The sequence below is a fragment of the Cololabis saira genome, chromosome 20 (assembly GCF_033807715.1).
Source record: "Cololabis saira isolate AMF1-May2022 chromosome 20, fColSai1.1, whole genome shotgun sequence".
Classification (NCBI taxonomy): domain Eukaryota; kingdom Metazoa; phylum Chordata; class Actinopteri; order Beloniformes; family Belonidae; genus Cololabis; species Cololabis saira.
Genome location: NC_084606.1, coordinates 25,744,791 through 25,769,997, shown reverse-complemented (window position 1 = coordinate 25,769,997; position 25,207 = coordinate 25,744,791). Strand labels below are relative to the sequence as shown.

Sequence of the window (25,207 nt, the reverse complement as noted above, 5' to 3'; positions counted from 1 at the left end):
AATCCTGCTTCAAAACATTGTGATACAAGTGACTGTGTCATTAACAGACTTGTAGAGTCAGTCCAGTGTTCCAGCGTCAGGGAGAAGCCATATTATTTCTCCTGAATCTGAGGTTCAACTGTCAATCCGATTCTCCTCTCCACCTCTGGAGCCCAGCCACCATGGAGCTTTTAAACTACCTCTGTATCACACATTCAGTTGCAAAACTAAAGTGAAGCAAATAAATTGGCAAGTGAAAAATAGAAAGTAGACCCACACACTGTACATCTACAAAGCATCTGCCTATAAAAGCGGACAGAATACCAAATGGGCACTTACGTTGCACTGTATCGCCAGCCTTTAGGGAGCTTTTCTTCAAAAGAAACCCAGGTTTTATTCTTTGTGTCCACATAGTACTCATATACACTGTCCTGAAAGTGTTAAGATAAAAAGTTAAATGAATGTAGGTCCCTGCAACGAAGAATGCATTTAACGGAGGGCTAATATTTTCTATTAATCCTGCATAGCACTTAAAATGGTTATATATATACACTGTATATCCATCAAGGCTTGCAGGTTTTTAAAAATCCATCGTCTCATGACATTATTAGAGTTCAATCCTTTGTTCAATGTTTGTTGAATAAACAGCAATTGTGGTACCTATAGCAGCAATTTGGAAGAAAAAAGTCATTCTAAAAGATAAAAATTTCAAAGTATTCATGTCATGAAACCATTTTCATTTTTAGTACGGGCAGCTTATTTCTCCTTATTTTTCTTTCTGACCAATAAAGATGTCATACATTGCTTGTATTCAGTTGTTTTTTTTTTGATAGGTAAGTGGGTCATCCACAACTTGCACAGTTGGCTTTTTTGAGCCTCAGGCTAAAATGTGTTCCTATTTATTAAATATTATCAGATATGCCAACGATTTGTAAAAAACAGCTAAAACGGAAGGGAACTAAACAAGTGCAGATCATGTTAATATACACGTGTAACCTGACTTAAAATAACAATAATGCTGCGCGGAATCAAGCCTGTTCAGACATGGCACTGACATAATCTTCTCACAAGTCAAATAAATGCATGTCAGCTACCCATAATTTAAAGAACTTAAGTTACAATCAAATTCAATTTCTCTGGATTTTTGTAATGACATTATCATCAGACTGGTTTGTAGCTAGCAAAGACACTCAGAGATAAATATCTTGCTGTCTCTACATGTCTGTCACACATGTGTAAGGAAACACTGCTCCATGGATGACCTTGGCAGGAAAGGTGCCCTCCATCTCTCTTAGGAAATTGTCCATCTTCCTGCGTCCCTCTTCATCAACAGAGGCACAAATGGACCAGATAAGGCTGAAGACAAACCACCGTTCTACCATCTTACCCAAGTTTTCTCTGTCTGTGGTATTCACCTAAAGAAATAAAAGTTACAAAAAAAATTACAAACAGAAATGCTTACTGTGTGATAAGTTGTGTGGAAGATTTCAACACTTATTTCCGTCATAAGTAAACTGAGTAGAAATACAGTGTGTAATAGTTCTCATACCCCGCTGCTGGGTGTAGCCAGGGAGTCGTAGAGGCGGCAGAGAGAGATGACCCCATTGAGTTCAGTGATGGGGATCAGCTCCCTGCAGTTGGCCTTCTTAAATGTCAATGTGCTATCTACATACTTCTCAAACAAATGCTTTAAATGATCCACTTCAGCCTGCAGAGAGTCACAGAATACAAATGATGAAGATAGGGTAGTGCCACATAATAAGCTTTTCTTATCTTTATCTGATAAATATGCTCTTTAAAGAAGTTTATGACTTCTTATGAGGAACTGCATTGTACTTTATGTCGCTTGTCCAGCCAGGACTGAACAAAGGGCTTCCACCCAAGGTCAATGTAATCGTTGTAGACCATTCCACAGCGGGACACGGTAGCTGGAGAAGCCACTGCCAGGTTTTCCACTTCAAACAAAAGGGAAACCTAGAAAATACATATGTATATATATATATTTGCATTGAAACCTCATAGGAACTGTGAGAAGAATCAAAAAATTCAGCTTGTTAGTTTAGCAAGCAGATTGTGTATGGTAGTACTACGGTTAACTGTCAATATCTTTCATTGTTTATGTACACCAGACTGTCAATAAACAAGTCAAAGTCCATTAAAAGTTCATTCTAGTTTTATGCAATAATCTTAACTGGGTCTTGATTTGATGATTACATTCCAAAGCATTATATACTTTCAAATTTTTTATTTTTATTTCATTTATGGTTCATGTGGGACACTCCAACAGCATGGAGCTATTATTTCTGTAAAGTATTTCTTCTGAAACACCAGACTCTCTGTTCTCACCTGGTCCGGCATGGAGATTCTCTCTCCGTTTATGAGCGTGAGGACTTTGTTATCATCCATAACAGAGTTCATACTCTCAATCCACAGCGTGTCAACAGGACCGTCAAACACAATCCACTTCTCAGTTGGGTTCCCATCTTAAGTATGGAGAGTTGAAGTTTGACAGAAAAAATATGTTAAGAAACAATAGTGTGGCAATGTTTATAATTAACTTTCATTATGCAGATCTGAAGACAGATACTGTAGGATGGTAGGATATACTTGGACAGAACACAAAGACTGACTTTCAACTTTTATAGTTCCTCATTAAAAACTAGCTGTGTACTGAACAGAAAAACGCAAAAGAATAACAATATTCTGGCACAAACTACTTAGTTGCAGAGTTTTCCAATGCACACTGACATCAGCTCACAGACATACGATATACTGAACAGAAGAACACAAAGACAAAACCTTTAGATGCACTGTCAAGGTAACTGACTGCAAAGGGACTAGACCCTATCCTGAAACTGCATTATCACATTTCCAGACATTATCTTTTGAGTTTAGCAAAACTGTTTCAAAAAGGTATTTGAAAGATTGTTTTCACGTGAATATCCCAACATATATGACTATCCAGATCTAAAAGTGAACACAGATGAGAATGGGGTGTGGGCTGAGGCAGAATCCTCACTGGGTCTGTTTATTTATGCCTTATTTTGTGTATTTATTACTGTGAATGTTTTTCTTTTCTTTTTTTTTTTTTTTTTTTTTTTACAGAAAACAGCACCTGCGCAGGCTGCTCTCATGAGGGAAGACATTACTCCATCAGTCCACTCGTTTGTGGAAAGGTTGTTTTCTCCATACAGCTCTCCCAGACTCATGGACTTCGGGTTCAGAGGATACACCTGCCACACGCAACAATTCACAAAAGTAAAGTACATATCAACTATTCATTATAAGTAATTTTGAGCTAAAATAATAACTTTAACTTGAACAAGCAGCTTTGACAAATGCATGAATTGTGTCTCACATGCTGCTCTCATCAATCTGAAAGTGGCTGCAAGTGTTACAGTTCTATGTTCCTACTTATTTACAGTAGCTCCTCTACAGAAGGTAAATCCATTAGCAGTTAAATAGCTGACTCGTAAAATCAATGTTTCTAATGTGTACCTTTATTCCAAAATTTTCTTCATCATCATCATTGTGGATAATAATAAAGGGCTTACTGTGTCTGGGGCTTTATGCAAAAATCCAACCAGGTCCGTAAAATATCCTTTTTTGATCACTGCAGTTTTATTATAGGAAATACTAGAACAGGCTTGTTTTCAAACCCACCTGAACCAGCTGAAAGTCAAGGTCGCCCTTATTGTGCAGGGCAGTGAGCGCATTCTGCAGAGTCTTCCAGGTAACACTCTTAGCGCTTCCCGTTTTACCGACCAGCATGGTGGAGTGTCTGGAGTTTTTGGTTTCGTAAAGCTGGATGATTTTGGTCATGGCAAACGAAGTCACCTGAAAACCGCTCAGACGAAGCTCAACCTCTACAGCTTTCTTTAACTGCAACAAAACAACAATAAAATACAGGCAGGCAGTCAGTGTTTGTTGATGCCTTTAGTGATAAATGAAAACTGTGACATACTCATAAAAAATAGTTGAGTACTAATCGGTTTTCCTTTTGCTCATTTTATGGCATGATCTCAACATAAACCTTGTCAATGTTTTATGTTTTCATTTTGAAGGCTATTGGCCTGAGGTGAGTTTTTCAGATGGGGGTTATATTTAAATTGACTGTTCAAATACAATAGTATAACAATAATATAAATTATGTTTAAAATGTGCAAAAAATAAATTTCCCAGATGAATTGGGTCATATGACAAGAAGGACTGAAGCATGAAAAGTGCCAGAGGTATACGCATGTGAGATGATTGAAATGAAATGTGTGAGATAATGGCCGAGGACCATTCCTGCCAAACTAATGAAGCCCTGAAAACTACAATGAACAAGCTAAACTAAGAGACAAAGAGTGCACCTTTGTCTTGACTCAGGTGTATTCTTGTGAATTTACTTGTTCAGAGAATGGTCTTCAAGGTACTTTTTAGACAAAGCAGAGGAAAAAACTACCAGGGAACGAAATGAAGCACAACAGAACACAATCCTAAGTATGCCAATCTTAATCACTGACCTAAATACACTTACCTTCTCACAGTCGACCGTGGGAGTTTCCACATCAGGGAACAAGTCCTGGATGATTGCACTGAACAGTGGTACGTCAGCAGAGGTCAGCTTAGCAATGTTCATATCCTTCATAGCTATTAGCAGGACCTAAGGACAGAGATGTGGGCCCAGTTACATTCAGGTTCACATCAAAGATAAACAGGGGTCCACACTGAGATGAGAAAACGTTTGGGTTCACTTTCCTGCTCAAGGAGTAAAAATAGTTCTGCCAACAAGCAAGTCACAAGCTTTCACTAGTCAGTGTATCTTCAAACACCAGAGGAGTGGAGTAGATATCAGATACATTGGAGGAACAGGGGAAATAAAATATATTTATTAGCAAAACATAATAAAGCACCTGGTTATTCAACTAGGAGTTTTTTCATGTTAAAGATTTGCTTAAAATTCATATGTAGGCAAAGCAGCTTGGTTTTTTCCTTTACACACACACACACACACACACACACACACACACACACACACACACACACACACACACACACACACACACACACACACACACACACACACACACACACACACACACACACACACACACACACACACACACACACACACACACACACACACACACACACACACACAGTGCACCCCACAAACAAACTCACAAACAAACATACAAACTCATGCTTGGGCATTGCTTCAGTTTATTTCAAACCTTCACACCACTGACTGAGGTGCACATTGTCTTGATGGTTGTTCAAACACTCCTGGTTCTGAATTTAAGGTTTCCCCTGTAATCATGACCCCCTCTCTATCAGTAAACAAACTGATCATATATCATCATATCTACATATTGATTTTGGGTTCACAGCAGGTGCCCTTCTTGGCCTGGCACTGGCGTTATGAGAACACTTGCTTTTGTTCCCTTAGAATCATTACTTTATTTAATTTTTTTTTCAATTTCATTTTAAAGAATACTGGATTGTCTTTTTTCTTTTTGGAACAATTAGTTATTTTTGCAACAGTCTTTTTAGAGACATGAAATGGGGGAGGGACAAAGGCCCCAGGGAATAGAAGCTGGGCCAACTGCACGAGGACGGTAACCCGGGTTACCTGTTCACCTGCTCAGCAGGAACCATTTGTATGTAGATGGTAGTCTCCTGAAACAAATGAATATTACTTTACCGGACTCTCACATCACAATGATGCCACTAGCTTACAGAGCCATAGTGGAGACTGTGGTCAAGGAAGTGATGCAAGAAAGCAATGAGCGAAGAAAGAAACAAGTAAGAGAAAATGAGTAAGTGACCAAGAAATAGACCAAAAAAACATACATTTTTGTTGCTTTAAGAGTTCTGAAAGGCAAATTCTCAGATCTCAAACCGAGAGAGAGAGAGCGAGACACCTACTTCTTCATCATGGAAGCTGGGACAAGAGCGACGCTTTTTTCCAGCATAGCGAATCAGGGAGGTGAGAGCGCGAAGACCAAAATCGTAGTGGTCCTGTTTTGAGAGCTGCTGCACTGCCAGGGAGTACAGCGTGAACACCTTCTTAGCCAAGAGCTGTAAGATAAAAACCCAAGTAAGTGACAAAGTAAGAAGAGAGAAACGGCAAAAACAACCAAGAAGAGAGAACGAGAGAAAAAAGTCTTTAGATATGAAGGAAGAAAGTTTATAGTAAGCTATAACAGAAATCAGCCACTTCACAATTATACATCTGTTCACAAAAACATCCAGCTTAATACTTATTTCTGTATTTATTTATTATTTTTTGCAATGACATTAGATGAAGCTAGATCTCTGTGTCATTAACCCTACATTCGCATAGCTAATTTCCAAGGCATTCATAGCTTGATTATTACATGCCAGACAAAATTGGAAAACTCTTTCAACACAAGCTGCTTAGGATGCACACCATACTCAATCAAGTATGTGAGAATAAGGGCTCACAAACTGCTCTTGCAAAGCAAAATTTCTGATTGAATCCATGAAATTAATTTTATGATGTTGCATCTCTATCAGCGGAGAAGAACTCAATCTTATGATTGCCTGAGCACTTTTCAGAAAATAAACTGAGATCCGTCATTAAAGCTGTCATGATTAAACAAGATAAACTTCAAATCAATGTCTATTCAGACCTCTGTGCAAGACTTAAATAGCACTGAGACAGGGAGAGAATTCATTTAATGGATAAGTCTATGTCGGGACGGCCTTGTTACTGACATCTGAGACAGATAAAGTTGAAGTGAAGGGTTAAACGGGGCCAGAGATCACTGGAGCTGAATTCTATCCCCTGATGTCCAAATTATGCTCTGCTGGAGCTCAGCCCCATTTCCTGCACTATAAAAGCAATCAGCTCATATTCATCTCTGAAATCGGCTATAAGACAATATCTTCAGCTGAGAAAACTGTGGAGTATCAACTTCTTCTCTTTGATTTTAGTGAATAACTGCCACTATATCCAAGAATAGGAATGAAACTGTTGTTACTATTTTATAATAAGCAAGGAGGTTTATCAATAACTTTATAGGCATTGACCTATATGAAGCTGAGACGGAGGTACTGCATATGAATTCATTGCTGTCCATCAGAAAAATTATGCAAAAGCTGCCGTGCAAAATTTAAGGTTGGAACATAGGGAAAGGAAGAACTGCTGAAATCTTTCTGTGGCTCTGGATTTCGATATTCAGAACTGTGAGATAGATCAATTAAATATAAACTTCCATTCAGTGGCATTACCTTGCAGTTATTGAAGCCCTCTCCAAACAGCAGAATCTCAGCAATGAGAGTAGAGTCGGGCACCACCATGGAGATAGGTCTGAACATGGACTTGAGGTTGTCAGGAAGCTCACTGCGACCAGCATATCCTGGTTTAACGTAAAGATACATGTGAGGAAAAAAGAAAAGGTTACTGAGAACATCTCCCTTCACTTTTATCTATTCCTTTGTCACGGATCAATTTCAAATATAAGATCAAGTGGAATTAAAGCCCTTGAAAAACAATGTTGATCTACCAGGATTCATGGTGATGAAGATCCCACATGTAGGAACCAAAGGTATTTTCTGTCCTTCGAAATGGAACTGAGACTGTCCAGCTGACAGAGCAGACAGGATGGACAGGATCTGCTGGGCGACCACTGACAACACCTCAATGTTGATACGGTTGAACTCATCGAAGCATCCCCACGCTCCTGTCTATTTAGAGGGTACACAATAAAATACAGACACTGGAAAGTTTAATAACAAAGAAAATTAAAGCTGCAAGCAGCGATGAACGGGCCCTGGCACGTGCAGTTTTCACCAATAAAGATCAAGGACTCAAAACGAAGTCTGATGACACCACCCATGACTCTTTATGTAAAACCATTCAAAAGTTATGGCAGAAAATAGGAACTATCAAATGTTTTCTAGGGGGCGCTGTTGAGCCATTAGGTCACGCCCATTAATGCAAACCATTAAATATAAAATTTTTTCGCCAGGCCTGGCTTGCGTGGAAAATTTGGTGACTTTTTGGGCACGTTTAGGGGGGCAAAAAGGCCCTCATTTCGTCGGAAGAAAAACGAGAAAAACAACGAGAACGAGAAAAACAACAAGAACGAGAAAAACAACGAGAACGAGAACATCTCCTACAGATAGGATAGGCCCTAATTAGCTTTGTCATTTCTTTTTTACATGGACTTGGTAAAATCCAGCACTAAAGGAGTTTTGGGGGATTTTCAGAATATCTAGTTTAAGACAAAACATCTAAATATGCAGATTTAAACAGCCTAATGTCGACTCTTCAGTGGGTAATTTATTCATCATCAGTTCCACATACCTGCGCCAGGCCTGAGTACATGCGTCCCATTGATTTGTAATCCAGTCCTTCAGAGCAGTTGACAACAATCACGTACATTCCAAGCGCTTTGCCCAAGTCCTTCACAGTCTCCGTCTTCCCAGTACCAGCGGGGCCTTTAGGAGAGCCCCCTCGGTGGAGATGGAGTGCTGTTGTAAGAGTCATGTAACACCTAGACAGAATCAACCAGTGATGTTGAGAAATAGAATTCAATTAAATACTATTTTTAACAAAAATGTGGGAAGTCTTTGTAATTTAAAACAATATTAAACAATTTAAATGAAAAAATAGAAGAATTTTAAAAGAAAAGACAATTATTGTGCAAATTGCTTTAAGGCTCTAACTAAATGTTTGCTAGTGAACTAGAACAGCCATGTGACCTGTCCGTAAGTGGCGTGATGACGAGTCGTCCCGAGTTGCCCAGGTATTCGTAGCCATACTTGAAATGTGTGTTGGTTTGTCGGATAATGCAATCACTCACTTCCTGTTTGGAGCACAGAGAGTTTATTTAAATAACTAACTACCTCAGGAGTGAAATGAGTCAAACTTTATCTCGTGTCAATCGCATGGTCAGCAAAGTATAATTTTTTATGTGACCGACTGGGAAAGTCCCACTTTGCTGGCTATTTTAAAAAAATCTGTTTTTTTATGTTATTTAAGAGTTTCATTTTTTTTTTTAACTTTGTCTATAACATGTGATAATCTATACATTTTCTTTGGTTCGTATTTCATTTCAGACATTATATACCCAATAAATTTATATTTTTTGTTCACTTAAAAAAAAGAAATGTTATACAGAAAATGTTTTTCAGTAATTCAGGCCTGCAATACCTAAAAAAGTGAGGTTTGGCAATTTAAAGCTGACAAAACATTACAACTCTTAAATCTTATTTAGCCTTTTTTGCAGGCCTGAAATGGAGCAGTAGATTAGTATGAACAACTTAAATTGACAGGTTAGAACACAATAAACCAAAGGCACAGTACAAGTACAGTCTATAATGAATAAGGGAAAATGAATAAAATAAACATTGCATTTTCCTTTTCCTTTCTATTTTACATACTGTTCCATCTACTTCTAATGTACTGTATATTATTAGCTGCGGTATGTAAACTGGTAGGAGTATGAGCGAATTAAGACCATCTACTGAAATCACAGAACCCTGCCAGGCTTTATGAATCCAAATGTAACCGCTGCTCATGTCTGCTTGTTCCAACACAAGTTCACTGTCCTCTTACCCTGTCCTTCTCCCAGTAGAGTCGCAGCTGGCTCAGCCATTCAAAGGCATTGACATCATTGCAATCAGCCTTGGCCAGCTTATCAATAACATCCCGAGCGTGAACTTCAACTGTGACAAGTGCTACGATCTTCAGACGCAGGATTTTGGACAGGTTGTCACGGATGATTTCTGAGTAACCTTTAAGCATGGAAACCTAAAAAAGATATTGGTAGGAAATGTATAAAAGTTTAGTGACAGCCCTTATAATAATTTGATTTGAAGGAGGGAGTTGTGAACAAAATGACAAATAAACATCCCAGAAAACCTGTTTCTTTTTCAATGACTTCAGGGAGGAGTTGTCCCCTTTCTCCTTGCTGATGATGAGACATTTAGTGACCATAGAGGTCCACTTGATCTGACTGGCTGTAATTATCATCTAAAAGAAAAGAAATCCAATATCTCAACTACTATTCCCAGTGAAACAACAGGGTGCAGTTAATCAGATGTCAGATGAGTGCGATTACAAATAAAAGATCAACAGTTTGAGAGCCAGATGCTGAATTAAATGTACCTGTCCTGGCCAGTCTCTGACCCATTTGTCCCTTCGACCTGTTACTTTCTTCAGATCTAGAAGGCAGCTGTTGAGGCAGGCCTTGAGCGTATTACGCATGGCTCTCTCGATGTCACACAGCCAAACCTACAGTTACACAAAACAAAATGCTGTGCAGTCTCCATCTTATTTACCTTTATTTACCTTGATTGTATCAATTGTTACCAATTGTAACATGGCCCGATTGAACCCTAACAACAACAACAAAACCCATAACCATAACATAAGAAGTGCTGTACCTCCACAGGTTTGTCCAGTAGCACAGGTTCTTTGAACTTAATCAAATCTCCATCAGCAGAAATCATCCCATCAGCTTTAGTTCTATCGGGCTTCTAAAAAAACACACAGAACACAGTAGCAGCTTGAGTCTGTGCAATATTAAAAAAGTTTGCTGAGGCCACTTCAATCGCACAATTTGAATTACAACTACATAATATTCTGAGATTAATCCAAAACTAATTTATCCAAACGTCGGTAACGTGTCCATTGGGTTCTAATGCAGATAAAAGCTACTGAATAGAATTTGAAAACCAAAGAGATACCATTCACTAAGCTAAACATTCAGTTTGAAAAGCTCTCTCATAATGTGCCATAATTAGGTTTGATTTGATTCTGTCCTTTTATTTAATTCTCTTTTACCAGCCTGGTGATTCAGCAGTGTGCTGCTCATTCTTTTTTGTTTTGAGGGTACTAAAATGTCTGCGCGTTGCAAATTTGCCTATGTTCAAAAAGCAGAATCATGCAATCTTAAAAGTGTTCCTTTGACATGTCTTTGGTCATGTTGACCCCAGCTTTGTCAACCACTGATCTGATGGCGTCTGTTATTTTCTTTCTACCTTTTCCATTAATGCAGCCTAACCACACAGTGCCGAAATTGGGAAAGTGTTAGACTGAAGATCTAAACTTTCCTGGTTCAATCCTGGGTTTTGGCAGCAATGATGGGTTGCTGTCCTCAATTTTGTTGTAGAAATACAATGACGATAGAATCTTTAATTTAGCCACACTGACTAAATGCTTTGCATACATGGCTAAAGAAATTATGTGTCTAAACCCAAAATATTGTTTTATAAGTCCAATTATTATAAATAACTACATTAAAAAATGAAAGTAATTTTTTTGCAATCAGGAGCATGAGCAGCACTGACCAGTGACCACATGTGACCTTGTGAGTGTTTCAGTACACCAGCTTGCCTTGTCAAGCTTCAGACTGTTGATGTTGTCAAAACATTTCTTCAGATGAGGCTGAATGGCATCATGGTTCTGTGACTGTCCCAGGATGTCCAGAATATCATCATTTGACAGGAAATAGAATCTTGGGAAGATCTGCCTCTTGGTCTCCAGGTACATGTCCAAGGCCTTCAGGATGTCCTCCAGTTTGGCACTCATCGTTGACAGCTCCTCTAACAAGCCTGACAGGTCGAGAAGAGAGGTTTATCCAAGACACCCCTATCAGTTTGATACCAGGGGAGATATTCCGGGTGTAAGCATTTATCTTGGTGAAAAAGTATGTGAACCCTTTGGGATTAACTCGTTTTCTGCAAGAATTTCCCACTGAATTTGACTCGTCAGTGTGACCTTGACAGAGACAAACAATTAGATCACACAATAACACACTGTCGGGAATAGATACCACACAATTATAATTTCTCTGAACAGACCCATTAAACATTCACAAAGCGGGTGAAAAAAGAGCATCTGGTTTAGAGCTACTTTGTCTGATAAAAGACACTCAAGGATTTTAGGTTTGCCCAAACTGTCAATTAATGGAGAAAGCAACTGTAATAGTGCATTCACTCTTCCTAAAAGGGGAAACCAGCCAAAATGATGTGAAGTTACAGTCCAAAGTCCTAAGTAACATAAAAAATAACACACAAGTGACAGTTAAAGACTTGGAGACATAAATGAAACTGGCAAACACCTGTGTTCATGTGTCTATCAAATGTAAGTCACAGAACAAAGTTCTGTCCATGGCCGAACACTAAAGCTGCAACTCTCCACAAAAACTTTGCTGCACACCTTATGTTTGACAAAGAATACCTTAGTAAGCCACAAAGGTGCTGATAAAACAAAAAAGCAAGGCTTATAAAAGGGGATGGGAGGAGAAGACAAGAGAAGAGAAGGCTTTTATTGAAATTTGAGAGCTATTTTTTGGGTGTAAGACAGTGATCCAGACATCCAACAAAAGTGTCTGAGCTGAAGCAGTTCAGTAAAGTCGAATGGTTAAAGATTTGTGTGTTGCGGGACTGGTAGCAGGTGTTGAGAGCACCTGCTACCAGTCACTGCTGCCAAAAGCGGTTCGATCAGCCATTAACTCCTAGGATTTATTTAGTTTTTCCTGCAGCTGAATGTTTAATGGGTCTGTTCAATTATGGCATGACAAACATAATTATATAAGATATAATTATAATATTATAATAATTAAAATAAATCAGATTGTATATTATATACCTAAATCTGTTATGCCTTAATGACTATTATATAATTACATAAGTGTTTATGTGTTATCAGCCTAAGCACTGTGAGTGTGCGTATTATTGCAATTTAGATGATGCTCACATTTTATGGCAAACTGATGCAGAAAACCATTTAACTACAAGGACTTCAAATAATTTTCTTGTCATTTTATGTTGAAAAGGAAAACTTACAGAGCCTAGGAATTTATTTCACCTAGTAGTGAGCAAATTACTGCAAATACACCACTTCACTGTGCACCACCATCTCCTCAACTGTGACACTACATGTGCTGGAGACATCACTGTTAACAACCGAGGTGGAGAATATATAAATACTAGTCAACATTCAAAGTGCATTTCATCAAAGTTGCCCCGAGAACAGAATGGACATTATTTCAAAATATGCAATTATATGGAAGTGAGTTACAGTATTAATCCACTTCAAGTGTTGACTACTGTAAATACATTGTATCACATGTAATACTTTGGTGTGGCTGCACATTCACAAGATTTACTGTACAATAGAACAGATCAATATAGCATGAAACAACACACAACTCAGGGGTATATTAGACTGTGCTTAGACAGGATTCTTAAAATATAATTGAAATAGGTTCTCTTACCGGGGCGGTGTGTTCCCTGCAAAGCATTTTTATTCTTGTGGAGATCTTTCATTATACTTTTCCACGAAGCGCTGACATCTTCAAACTCTTCACATTCCAGAGGAAGTTGAATTCTGATATCTTTTCCTTGCAAAATGTTCTGATGCAATGATAAAACATGAAAATGGGTAAATCACTTAGAAAACCATGTTATGACTTTTCAACAAAATTATACTTTAATTAACATAAAGCATGTATTTCTCATCCAAATGGGTTTCTTTCACATTCAAATAATAATAATAACTAGAAAATTTCAGGAAATTTTGATATGGGCATGCCCTACTGCCCATTCGTCCCCTCTTGCTGCTTTGGTTTGGGGCTGTAGTGGTTGTGTTCGGGGTGGTTCTATGTCAGTTTGAGGTGTTTTTACGCTTGCATTTCATTCATTCCTGTACTCCCAATAGTTATTAATGGGGCGTGCTTTTTGGCGTCAGGCGTCCCCACGGTAACGCTTTTGACTGAGAAAAGTAATGTCCATCGAGGCACGATGGAGACGCATCTAACGATGTATGCCATGCATGGGTGCACGTTCCGGTTCAGGCTACGTTAACGGATAGGATTTTTTTTCACCGTGGTAAAAAAAAAACATCCGAATGAATGGGGCCATTTGGCATGGATTTTGACATAAAATTTCCTTAAATCACAGCTTCATGAAATTTGAATATGTTGAAGTACACAGCGTGCCGAGTCTGGGAACATTTGTTCTATGTCTCTACGATAATCTGTTGCCTAGCAACAAGCGTCCAAAGTCAAACGGAAATAAAAAAAAAAAAGAAAGGTCAATATCGCAAAAACTGTAATAATTGGCATAATGAGGTTGTAAGGTCCGTTAGAACCAATGGGGCCGAGTGTTTGAAAGTTTGTACGATGTCTCTACGATAAAGTTCGGCCGAGAAATAAGCGTCCGAATTTTCTCCTTTTTCTTTGCTTTTTGGAATCTAGCGTTGCCACGGTAACACTTTTGACTGAGAAAAGTAATGCCCATCGAGGCACGATGGAGACGCATCCAACGATGTATGCCAGGCATGGGTGCACGTTCCGGTTCAGGCTACGTTAACGGATAGGTTTTTTTTTCACCATGGTACAAAACCCCATCCGAATGAATGGGGCCATTTGGCATGGATTTTGACAAAAAATGTCCTTAAATCCCAGCTTCATGAAATTTGAGTATGTTGAAGTCCACAGCGTGCCGAGTCAGGGGACATTTGTACGATGTCTCTACGATAACCTGTTGCCTAGCAACAAGCGTCCAAATTCAAACAGAAATTAAAAAAAAAAATGAAAGGTCAATATCGCGAAAACTGTAGTAATTAGCATAATGAGGTTGTAGGGTCCGTTAGTGCCAATCGGGCCGAGTGTTTGAAAGTTTCAACCATGTCTCTACGATAAAGTTCGGCCGAGCAATAAGCGTCCGAATTTTCGCCTTTTTTTTGCTTTTTGGCGTCTAGCGTTGCCACGGTAACACTTTTTACTGAGAAAAGTAATGCCCATCGAGGAACGATGGAGACGCATCCAACGATGTATGCCATGTATGGGTGCATGTTCCGGTTCAGGCTATGTTAACGGATAGGTTTTTTTTTCACCATGGTAAAAAACTCCATCCGAATGAATGGGGCCATTTGGCATGGATTTTGACATAAAATTTCCTTAAATCCCAGCTTCATGAAATTTGAGTATGTTGAAGTCCACAGCGTGCCGAGTCGGGAAACATTTGTACGATGTCTCTACGATAACCTGTTGCCTAGCAACAAGCGTCCAAAGTCAAACGGAAAAAAAAAAAAAAATGAAAGGTCAATATCACAAAAACTGTAATACTTGGCATAATAAGGTTGTACGGTCGGTTAGGGACAATCGGGCTGAGTGTTTGAAAGTTTGAACGATGTCTCTACGATAAAGTTCGGCCGAGCAATAAGCGTCTGAATTTTCGCCTTTTTTTTTGCTTTTTGGCAACTAGCGTTGCCACGGTAACCCCTATTACGGAGAAAAGTAATGCCCATCGAGGCATGATGGAGACGCATCCAACGATGTATGCCATGCATGGGTGCACGTTGCGGTTCGAGCCGCATTAACGGACGAAAAAAAGTGCGGAATAATAAGAAAAGGGAAACCTTTTCTAGATACTAATACATCGCCTTCATTTTCATGTTTTTCCTCGTTTCTCCGACCGTGTTTTAGTTTTTGGGGATTTTTTTTTTCCACATCTGAGCGGGGTCATGCTGTACACCCGCTGGTGCGCAGTGGGACTTTTGCGACTTTAGCTTGTTAGCAAAATGCTAGCAACATTGCCCTTTGGGCCATTCTGGACGATTGCAATATGGTCATGCCATTACTTGGCATGCATGCCCATAATAATGATCAAAATATTTTTATTAGAATATTCTTACACAATAATGGAAATTTAATCTAAAGCAATGAATTTATAAGTTATTGTGAGGATGTTTCCTTTACCTCCAAATAAATCCAGTTACGCTGCACAGCAAGGATCATCTCAATGACTTCAAAGACATGGGAAAGCTGTCGTTCCCATCGATCCACCTCCTGCTCAAAGGCTTTAACAAACCGAGACGCTTTCATTGTGGACAAAATAACCTGGTTGTCATCCAGCGTTTGGAAAACGTCATCAGTAGCCCTGGGAAGAAGAGATGGTGGGGAAAAATACCTTATTTTCTGAGTTCAATGGAGTTGGATCATTTCTGCAATGAATGTCATCACTGTAAGCACTATCATGTTGTTTTTTCTTTTAATGTGAATCAACCACGTACGGCTCAGGAACATCTTTGTAAGTGATGTAGGGTTCGTCCCTCAGTATGGTTTCATACAAAAACCAAGGGCATTTCAGAGGTGTGCTGTTGATGATCACACATTACTGAGCTGCAAACAACAGCTCTGACTGGTCCAACACACAACTGACAGCATTGTTTCATTGGTTTTGTTATATGGGCGGCCGTAGCTGTCTGAGACTGCTCATACTGCTGTTCTGTGAAGCCAATGCTCAGTCAGGCTTTCGCTGATTATTTAGAATTTTCTTATGGTAAAACATTATGGACACAATAACAAGGATAAAGCTCAGATTTTCAATCTCAGATTGTGTCTTTTTTTTTTTTTAATTATCTTATTTTTACTTTCTTACCAGTCTCCTTTGACTAATACTATGAAAGTGGGAAATAATAAAGCTTCACCTAAGTGGGCTGTGGTGATTATTTTTGTCCCATTTACCTTTTCATGTGGGTCATTTCCCTTAAATAATTTCTGAATAAATAGTTCTGGTATTAATGCTAAAAACAATCAGCACAGGATTTTCTGACATCTCTGATTTGCTTTTAACAAAACCATTTCAACAACTCTTTTTTTGTTGTTTTAATTTGCATACCATTTGTATCATGTTCTGCTGACTGAACAATCAGAACATTACAATCTAGACAAGTCAAGTTTATTTGTATAGCAAATCTCATACACAAAGGCTCCTCAAAGTGCTTTTCAAAGACTGTGTGAACATGTTTCACAGTCACCAAATGACAGCATAGAGATGTTCAGACCTGTGGGCTCAAGTAATGCAGGTGAAGACATAACAATTACATGTAGTGATAGAAATTTCCGTTTTTTATTGAAGTTAGAACTTGTTAAATACTTAAAATTTTCCAACCTCAGCCGGAAGTGGCCCTTGTCTTTGAAGGGTATTATTTCCAAGAATGTTTCCTCCCATGTCTTGGTAATGCTGTTCAGACTCTGCAATACCACAAATACACTGATGTTAATAGACAAATCAAAATCAGAACAACAGCAAATAAAGATAAAATGTGTTTCTTTTCTTTTTTTCTTCATTTTCAAGAAGCTTAAAGCAAAATGCTGGGATTTTTACATTTCCTCATTGTATTTGGGTGTTTCAGCAAAGAAAAAGAGCATCTATTTAGAGGCTCAGGCTTCTCAGACACCATCGAAAGTATCTGTATTAAAGAAGAAGAGGTCTTGCAATCTTGGCATTTTTTAGGAGTATTGGTAGATAAACAATCTTGAGCTCAGTGAGAGCAAATAGAGTTTTGGGGAAGATGACACAGTTGGTGTACTGAATTTTCCTAAATTGCTGCAAGAAAATGACCACCTGATCTCAAAGCCTTCACAGAATACTTGCGACTGAGACATACAGTACTTATGTTGGTTCTATCATTTTTACAAACAGATTTAAGCAGGCCTGTGCGTTGAAGATCATCACTGCAAGCAGATGACAAAAATCCTATACTCATACACCTGTTTCTGAACAAAGGTACTATATCAAGGGCAGAAAGACCTGATGCAGACAGGGTAAAAGTAATTTTATCAAGTAACATTTATCCTGAGCCTTATCAACATCTCTGACTCTTCTAATACATTTTAGTAGCACAGAAAAGCACAGAACTGTGGAACAGCAGAGAACAGAGCAAATCAGCAACGTTTTCAATACTTCAAACATGTTAATGATGCCTGACTGCGGGGGTTTTGTTTCGTTTTTTCCCTTGTATTATATATATATATATATATATATATATATATATATATATATATATATATATATATATATATATATATATATATATATATATATATCTATATCAGTCATATATCATATCATATCATATATATATATATATATATATATATATATATATATATATATATATATATATATATATATATATATATATATATATATATATATATATATATATATAACATATAAGAATAAACGAAGACGGGATATAAACAGGTTTGTACTAATGGCCAGTGCAGACGATCAGAGGAGACTAGACCTGTTCTATGGAGAGTTCCTTGCTGGCAGCACCAGATATCGCACTGATTTTTTCAGCATAACTGTCAAAGCCCAAAGATATGATCATCTCCAGGGTGAAGTCAGCGCTGGTTTGGTCAAAAGAGCACTGCAGTTCATCAGAGATCTGCTTCCAGTGTCTGAAACAGTACAACATTCAAAATGTGGTTAAGTCTCATATTACTGGGCAGATCAGCTGAATAACAAAGTAAGCAGAAAATGCTAGCCTGCACAAAGGTTCAGATTTACATCCAAAAACTGCATCATTATGAAGTGTCAGTATTACGTCAAAACAAATACGTTTCACTTTTCCCATCATACCAACTTTAACAAAAGGGCAATAGCAATAACAGAAAATCTGGATATGACAGATGTTTTGCAGTGTTTTGTAGGAGCTGGTAACATAACAGATGACTTCCAAAGAAGAAAGATTGGGGGTGTAAGGATAGAGAGGCAGGACAGTATCCATGCCGACCAACACTTTCGGGCTGCTCTCCTTCACTTCAATTACAGCCCTCATTTGAGCACCAGGAAACTGAGCTACATTTAACACTGAAAACAGAAGATTAAATCCTTCTTATTTGTTGCCACCTTTGTCAACATTCTTTTCTAATTACATCCACCAAATCCCATGTGTGTGTGTGTTTATCAAAATCTGTTATATGGCGAGTTCCGGACATATTTTTTTGTACATTTACAATGCATTTTTCTCAGCTGTGTAATTTTTAACAAGTAAAAAGAACAAAGCAAATTGGGACTTGATGCATGAAAATAAGAGACCATATTTCCAGTTGAAGGACAGAAAATAGCTAAAGTCTGGATAGTCCAATGGGAAATAAGAACCAAAGAGTAATGGGGGTATAAAGGACTCGGGGTTCTTATACATCAAACCACCGTGAGGTACCAAGAGTGATGAAAGTCCCCTCTGCTGTTTCTGCTCAAGTTGCCAACGCCTGGATAAAAACTATAACAACTTTAAAACACAGCACAGATGGCATCCAACTGCCAACCGGGACATCCAATTTACGCCTGGACAAGAGAACATAAAGAGCAGTAGGGAGCAGTAGTTTATAAACATTCAACATGAGAAAAAACAATGTTTGTTCCAAAGTCAGTTAATGAGCTGCTCAGGTTTTTGTATGCAACATAGTTCTAGGTCTGTGTACTTCGCGGCCATCCGTTTTTTGTTTTGAAATGACAAAATAAAAATAGAGAAATAATCCAAAATAATCAGTTTCCCATCTTTTGTTTTGATAATAAAAAAAGGAAATTATCCATTATCCGTTTTCCCGATTTCATTGATGTGTTTGAAAATCGAAATTGGAATTAAAACCAGCGAGTGGAAAAACTATTTTCTCTATTTCCTATTCGTTTCCAACGGAGGGTGGGGGGTTCAGTTTATTTTATTGATTGGACGCAGCTTATTTTTTGGACGCTGCAGCTGAATGGACTGTCACAACATCACTGCAGTTTCATGACGGAGTGAAGACAGATTACAGATTAAACTCATGTTTCACTGCAGTGATGTTGTGACAGTCAATTTTGACATGACAATTTTGGATTATTTCTCTATTTTATTTTGTCATTTCAAAACAAAAAATGGATGGCCGCGAAGTACACGGACCGTTCTAGCTCAGTTATGGAAGTATTTGTCTTCATACATTTGTTTGAAAAAATAACAGTGTTGTGTACAATGTACAGAACTCATTCACTACAGTCTGATCTCTCACTGACACACATGAAAAAATTGTTAAAATAAATAAATCGACAGGATCAGTCAGATCCGACGCCTCGAAAAAGATCAAAAAGACAGATGTTTAGAAATGTAGTCAACATTCCCTACTGCTAGTTGGCTGTTCAGTGTATAACAGAAGAAGACACAGGGGACAACACAGAAATGTCTTGAAGGAGCACAGTGGCATAAATGTGGTTACAAGGTAACTGTGGGATGTGGGAAACAAACAAACACATTTTTAGATCTTTCAAAAGATCATGTAGACTTCCCTATCAGAACTTGATCTATTAACTACTTACTTGACAGGTTTCTGTCAAGTCTACTACTCAATAGGAATGGGCGATATTTTACCGTTCACGACATACAGTCCAAAAAATTCCCCACGGTAAGAATTTGTCAAAATACGATAAAAAGAAAGAAAGAAAGATATGAGCCTGAAAGAAAGAAAGAAAGAAAGAAAGATATGAGCCTGAAAGAAAGAAAGATATGAGCCTGAAAGAAAGAAAGAAAGAAAGAAAGAAAGAAAGAAAGAAAGAAAGAAAGAAAGAAAGAAAGAAAGAAAGAAAGAAAGAAAGAAAGAAAGAAAGAAAGAAGAAAGAAAGAAAGAAAGAAAGAAAGAAAGAAAGAAAGAAAGAAAGAAAGAAAGAAAGAAATTAGTCTGAAAGAAAGAAAGAAAAAATGGATAAATTTCCGTTGAGTCATTACAGTTTTGCAGTACAGGTGTACTAATTTAATTGGTTTTTATTAATTCAATTTAATTGGTGTAGTTTAGTAGCATTTAGTATTCTTTTAGGGCAGTGTTTTGGGGGCTACAAAGACTGAATGTGGTGATAGATTTATAGTTACAAAGGTGGAGTTGAATTGGTATTTTTTTAATCGCCATTTTTATCGTTATCGGGATAAATGCCAGAAATTATTGTGATACATTTTTTAGTCCATACCGCCCATCCCTACTACTCAACAAGAGTTTAAAGGCATTTTACACAGCAATTGTAGTCAGTAGCCTACCTGTCTCTCATGGCTGGATTCTTCAGATCAGCAATGAGAGGGATGAGCTGTTTGAAATGGTCAATCTTCTTCTGGGAGAAATATAGTATGTCCCACTCCTTATCCTGAAGTCAAATTGACAACGTCAAAACTGTTGTGTTACACAAATGCAAAGGCAAACGTTGCTAATACAGTAGTAGAAAGTAAGACTCAGCAGCTATTTTCACACACCTCTCAACAGCACTACTGACCTTTAGCTCTCTATGAAGTGTGTGGAGTTTTTTGAACATGTGCTGCGCTGTTATCTCCATGCTCTCCGTCTCCAGCGTCGCAAGCTGCCAAACCTTCCAGTCATTCCAATTGGCATCCCATTCATTTGTGATTTCCCAGACCTGTTGCAGTTTATCTATATCCTGCAAAGCACATACCACCACAAAAGAAGGCTTAGTCCTAAAACAAACCTTACTGTAAAAATCATTCCTTTAAACAAACTACCACACAATCCCAGATCTGAATTCAGCCTGAGACGTTTCTTTCTGTTTTTTCCTGTTTTCCATCAAAGTTTCACTATCTACAGTCAAAAACATTGGACACTGTAATACCCTCTGGATTATGTTGGAGTATGCACAGTATGATAGGTAAACTTTAAGCTAAATACTGCCTCAGACCTTTTCCAGCATTTGGATGCTCCTGCTCTTCGGCTGTTCGATTTTGAAGAAGGCCAGCCCATTAACAATAGTGTTCTCCTCATCTTTTAGCATCTCCAGTAGCCTGCGATGCTCTGCTATTTGTTTTAAAGCTTGGTCAGCACTCAGCGCACTGTCAAATGGACCTGGATATGCAATGTAAAAAAAAAATGCAGGGAGAAAAACACATGAGAAAGTAATAGTCACAAACACGTTCAAACTGTACGGCCACGCTCTAAACAAAACGCAGGCATACTTTATTCTTTCAAAACAAAACTGTGATACAGTTCAAACAGGCCAGGGGTAAGATCTATACAAACAAAAAAAAAGAAGGCCAGCCCATAATAAAAAAAAAAATCTTTGACCACTTGTATACCATGCTGTTTTAAAAGATTAGATCTTACAGAGTGAAAGAAGGCCTAAGGAGTGGAGGAAAAACTGTACGAGAGAAATAAAGCTGATGAGCTGCACAGTGAAGATCTGAGTAGTGGAAACCAGAGAAAAGCAGTTACGATTTGTGAACAGCAGCATGGTTTCCTGCCAAGAGAGAGCAATTCAGATGAAGTCTCTGCTTAAAGAATGCAAACGGAGAGGAATAAGTAAGGTGTAAATTTAGAGAAAACATACAACAGACTGACAAGGGAGGAATTGTGGTATAGAGGGAATGCGCATGACGTCACAGATGCGACTTCACAGCGGGTTACGCCCACTGAGTGGCAGAAAGACTGAGTGGCAGCATAAACTTTAAAATGGGAAAAGAGCTGTTGTGGGATCGACTGTACTCATAGATTTAGCAAGAAATCCGAGTTATCGTTTTACAGACTGCCGAAAAATAAGATTAAGAAAGACAAATGGGTCGCTGCAATTCGCAGAAACAACTGGATTACAGGAACCGAAACGTAGATTTGCGGTTCCCATTTTGTATCAGGTAATGTTGGATTTTTGGGTAACTAACTTTAAACGGTCAAATCATAAAGTTCGGTGTCCTCATCACTTTAATTTCTACAACAAATCCTGCCTTGAAGTAGGACCAAGCGTCGAGACTTTTGTATGCCTTCAAGCTTTGCTTCGTGTATTTCCCCGGCGCGGAAATTAAGTACATATAAATATCAGAAAACTCAATTCGTGGCCAAATATTAATGTCCATGGTTCTTCGGGTATGGGTCACTGCCTTTAATTTAAGCCGATAATCTGCTGTTATCCCGTCTTTTCCACAGTTTCCCCTACTAGTTGCAGCCATTGCTGATGCTTTGCCACTCAATGCGAGTCAGGGGGCGTGGTCCAGTGGGAAAGTGCCGTCAATGCATACCCACTATTGTATGAGGAAGTCTGGAGAGGCAGAAAAGTATGTTAGAGTGGCACAGGATGTGCATGAGAGCAGCATGACAGCAGTGACGTGTGCAGAAGGAGCAACAGACGGGTTGCAGGTGGAACTGGGATGGCATCAAGAATCTTCCCAGAGCCACTTATTGTGTGCCATAGTGATGAGGTTTACAGATGACATCACCATGGACTGTGAGCTTCATGGATGACAGTGTGGTCTGTAGTGAGAGTAGAGGGTGGGTGCAGATATGCAGTACAGAGAAGAGGAATGAAGGTCAGTCGCAGTAAGTGTTTGTAAATGAAAAGGAAGCAGGCAGAATGGTGACAATACAAAAAGTAGAGCTCAACTGTTCAGAACAATGGGGAGAGTGGAAAACACGTGAAGGAAAGAAAAACAGGGTGGAGTTGGTGTCTGGAGTTATGTGTAACAGAAGAGTAGCAACAGGAAAAAAGGGAGAGGTTTACAAGACAGTAATAAAACATGTTTTTTCTATGGCTCAGCGACAGCAACACTGACAAAGAGGCAGAGCTGAAGATAGTAAAGCTGAAGATTTTCTTTGGGCATGACAAGGATGGATACGATTAAGAATGAGCACATGAGTGCACCAGACAGGGTTAGACATCTTGGAAACACAGTAAGAGAAGCTAGATTGATATGGTGTAGACACAAAAAGAGGACAGATAGTGAATACACTGGTAGAACAATTCTGCAGATAGAGCTGCCAGGCAGGAGAAAATAGGGCAAGACCAACAAGGAGGTTTCTAGGTGTGGTAAAAGAATATGGACTTGGCAGGTGTGACAGACGTGAAGATGTGTGAAGATGCAAAAGATATGGTAAGATGGAAATATAATGGAAATTAAAACTGCCAGCAGCGATGAAGGGGCCCTCGCACTCATGACCACCGCCCATCTTTAAGTTGCGACATGATACAGGTGTGTACCGATTTTCGTGCATGTAAGTCAAACCGTATTGTGGGGCTTGAGGCACGAAGGTTTCTTGGGGGCGCTGTTGAGCCCGCGCCCATTAATGCAAACTATTAAATATAAAATTTTTCGCCAGGCCTGGCTTGTGTGCAAAATTTGGTGACTTTTGGGGCACGTTTAGGGGGGCAAAAAGGCCCTCATTTCGTCGGAAGAAAAACGAGGATAAAAAAAACTAGAAAAACAAAAATTCCTACAGATAAAATAGGGCCTTCGCACTGTAAGTGCTCGGGCCCTAATAATCCATTGCAGCGGCCCCTTTGCATCAGTCTCCACGCATGCATATCTTTTACAGTAACAGCCTGGTTAATGTAGGGACACTTTCTACCCTGTTTAATTACGGGATTTTAATCCTTTATGGTGTAGGAGATATTAAATACAAATGTTAAATGGGGGGGGGGGGGGGGGGGGGGGGGGTTCGCCAATCTGTCACAAATTCTCAGGAATTAATGGACTTCTAGCTCACTTGCAACGAGCTGACAAGTCAAACTAACAACGACAGGAAATAAAGGCCTGTCTCTGCTGAAGCACATAAACACCTTGGACATGGTATTGTAAAGCGCCTATTGCATATTAATGACTGGCTTGTTCCCAAACGGCCTTCTTAAATACCAGCATTAGTTCAGTCAAGACAAAAGGTAACTGAGGGAGACATTAAGTGGTAAAATACATCACAGTGAAACACTTAGTGACAAAATGTATGAGTATCTTAAAGAGTAAAAGATGAGTGTATGTGACCTGTGGTACTAAATTCTTGGGCAGTTATTTCAATCTTCTTCTTGAACTCATCAGAAGAGAGGAGGAGATTAGTATTAAATTTCTCCTTGTTTTTCTTCAGCATGATGTCACTGTCAATCAGCACCTGCTGGAACCAGGTCCACTCCTCATCCAGCCCCTCACGCATTTCTTGCAGCTGTGATCAAATGCAACAGGACAGGCAGAACTGAAATTGTGACATGATTACATGGCATGGAAAATTACCTGAAACAAAATAGAAAAGCAACCTTTGTAAATGTAATGAAATTTAATATTCTGTAACGGCCATGACAGTCAGCTGAAGCCACTCAAGCGGCATTGCACTTGTTATATACAACGATAGCTAGAAGACACCTTAATCTAAGCAAAGAACAAGTACATACAGATGGAGAAAAGAAAAAGCATTGCCATAGAGGAGACAGATTGTTTGGTGATGTCATTGGGTTTCATACTTCAGGCAACTATTCCTTGAAAAGGATTCACAACAAGATGTTGAAAATGAAGATTTTTTGTTAATAGCTACAGTATGTAAATTTCTCCAATTACATCTAAACCTTTGAAAAACTATGTTCTACTGATAAACGACCTGTAGATTTCAGCACTGCAATATGGTTGTGAATACCTTTAAATGAAACATTGGAGTCTGCACGAGTCATTGCACATTACATACCTGGAACT

At 38.7% G+C, this 25,207-nt stretch overlaps 1 protein-coding gene across 1 annotated transcript in view; it reads right to left on the bottom strand.

Annotated features, from left to right (window-relative positions):
- dnah2 (dynein, axonemal, heavy chain 2) overlaps window positions 1-25,207 on the bottom strand; it is a 73,558-nt gene that overhangs the window by 31,195 nt on the left and 17,156 nt on the right. The window contains 26 exon segments of the mRNA XM_061710787.1: window positions 319-410; window positions 1,242-1,394; window positions 1,529-1,687; window positions 1,816-1,953; window positions 2,326-2,462; window positions 3,095-3,212; window positions 3,643-3,861; window positions 4,502-4,627; window positions 5,893-6,045; window positions 7,222-7,349; window positions 7,497-7,677; window positions 8,300-8,489; window positions 8,698-8,797; window positions 9,535-9,748; window positions 9,860-9,970; window positions 10,106-10,231; window positions 10,384-10,476; window positions 11,336-11,553; window positions 13,221-13,359; window positions 15,708-15,888; window positions 16,903-16,985; window positions 18,044-18,200; window positions 20,804-20,907; window positions 21,034-21,195; window positions 21,451-21,614; window positions 24,512-24,686. Coding sequence (XP_061566771.1) covers window positions 319-410; window positions 1,242-1,394; window positions 1,529-1,687; window positions 1,816-1,953; window positions 2,326-2,462; window positions 3,095-3,212; window positions 3,643-3,861; window positions 4,502-4,627; window positions 5,893-6,045; window positions 7,222-7,349; window positions 7,497-7,677; window positions 8,300-8,489; window positions 8,698-8,797; window positions 9,535-9,748; window positions 9,860-9,970; window positions 10,106-10,231; window positions 10,384-10,476; window positions 11,336-11,553; window positions 13,221-13,359; window positions 15,708-15,888; window positions 16,903-16,985; window positions 18,044-18,200; window positions 20,804-20,907; window positions 21,034-21,195; window positions 21,451-21,614; window positions 24,512-24,686 — 3,821 coding nt within the window.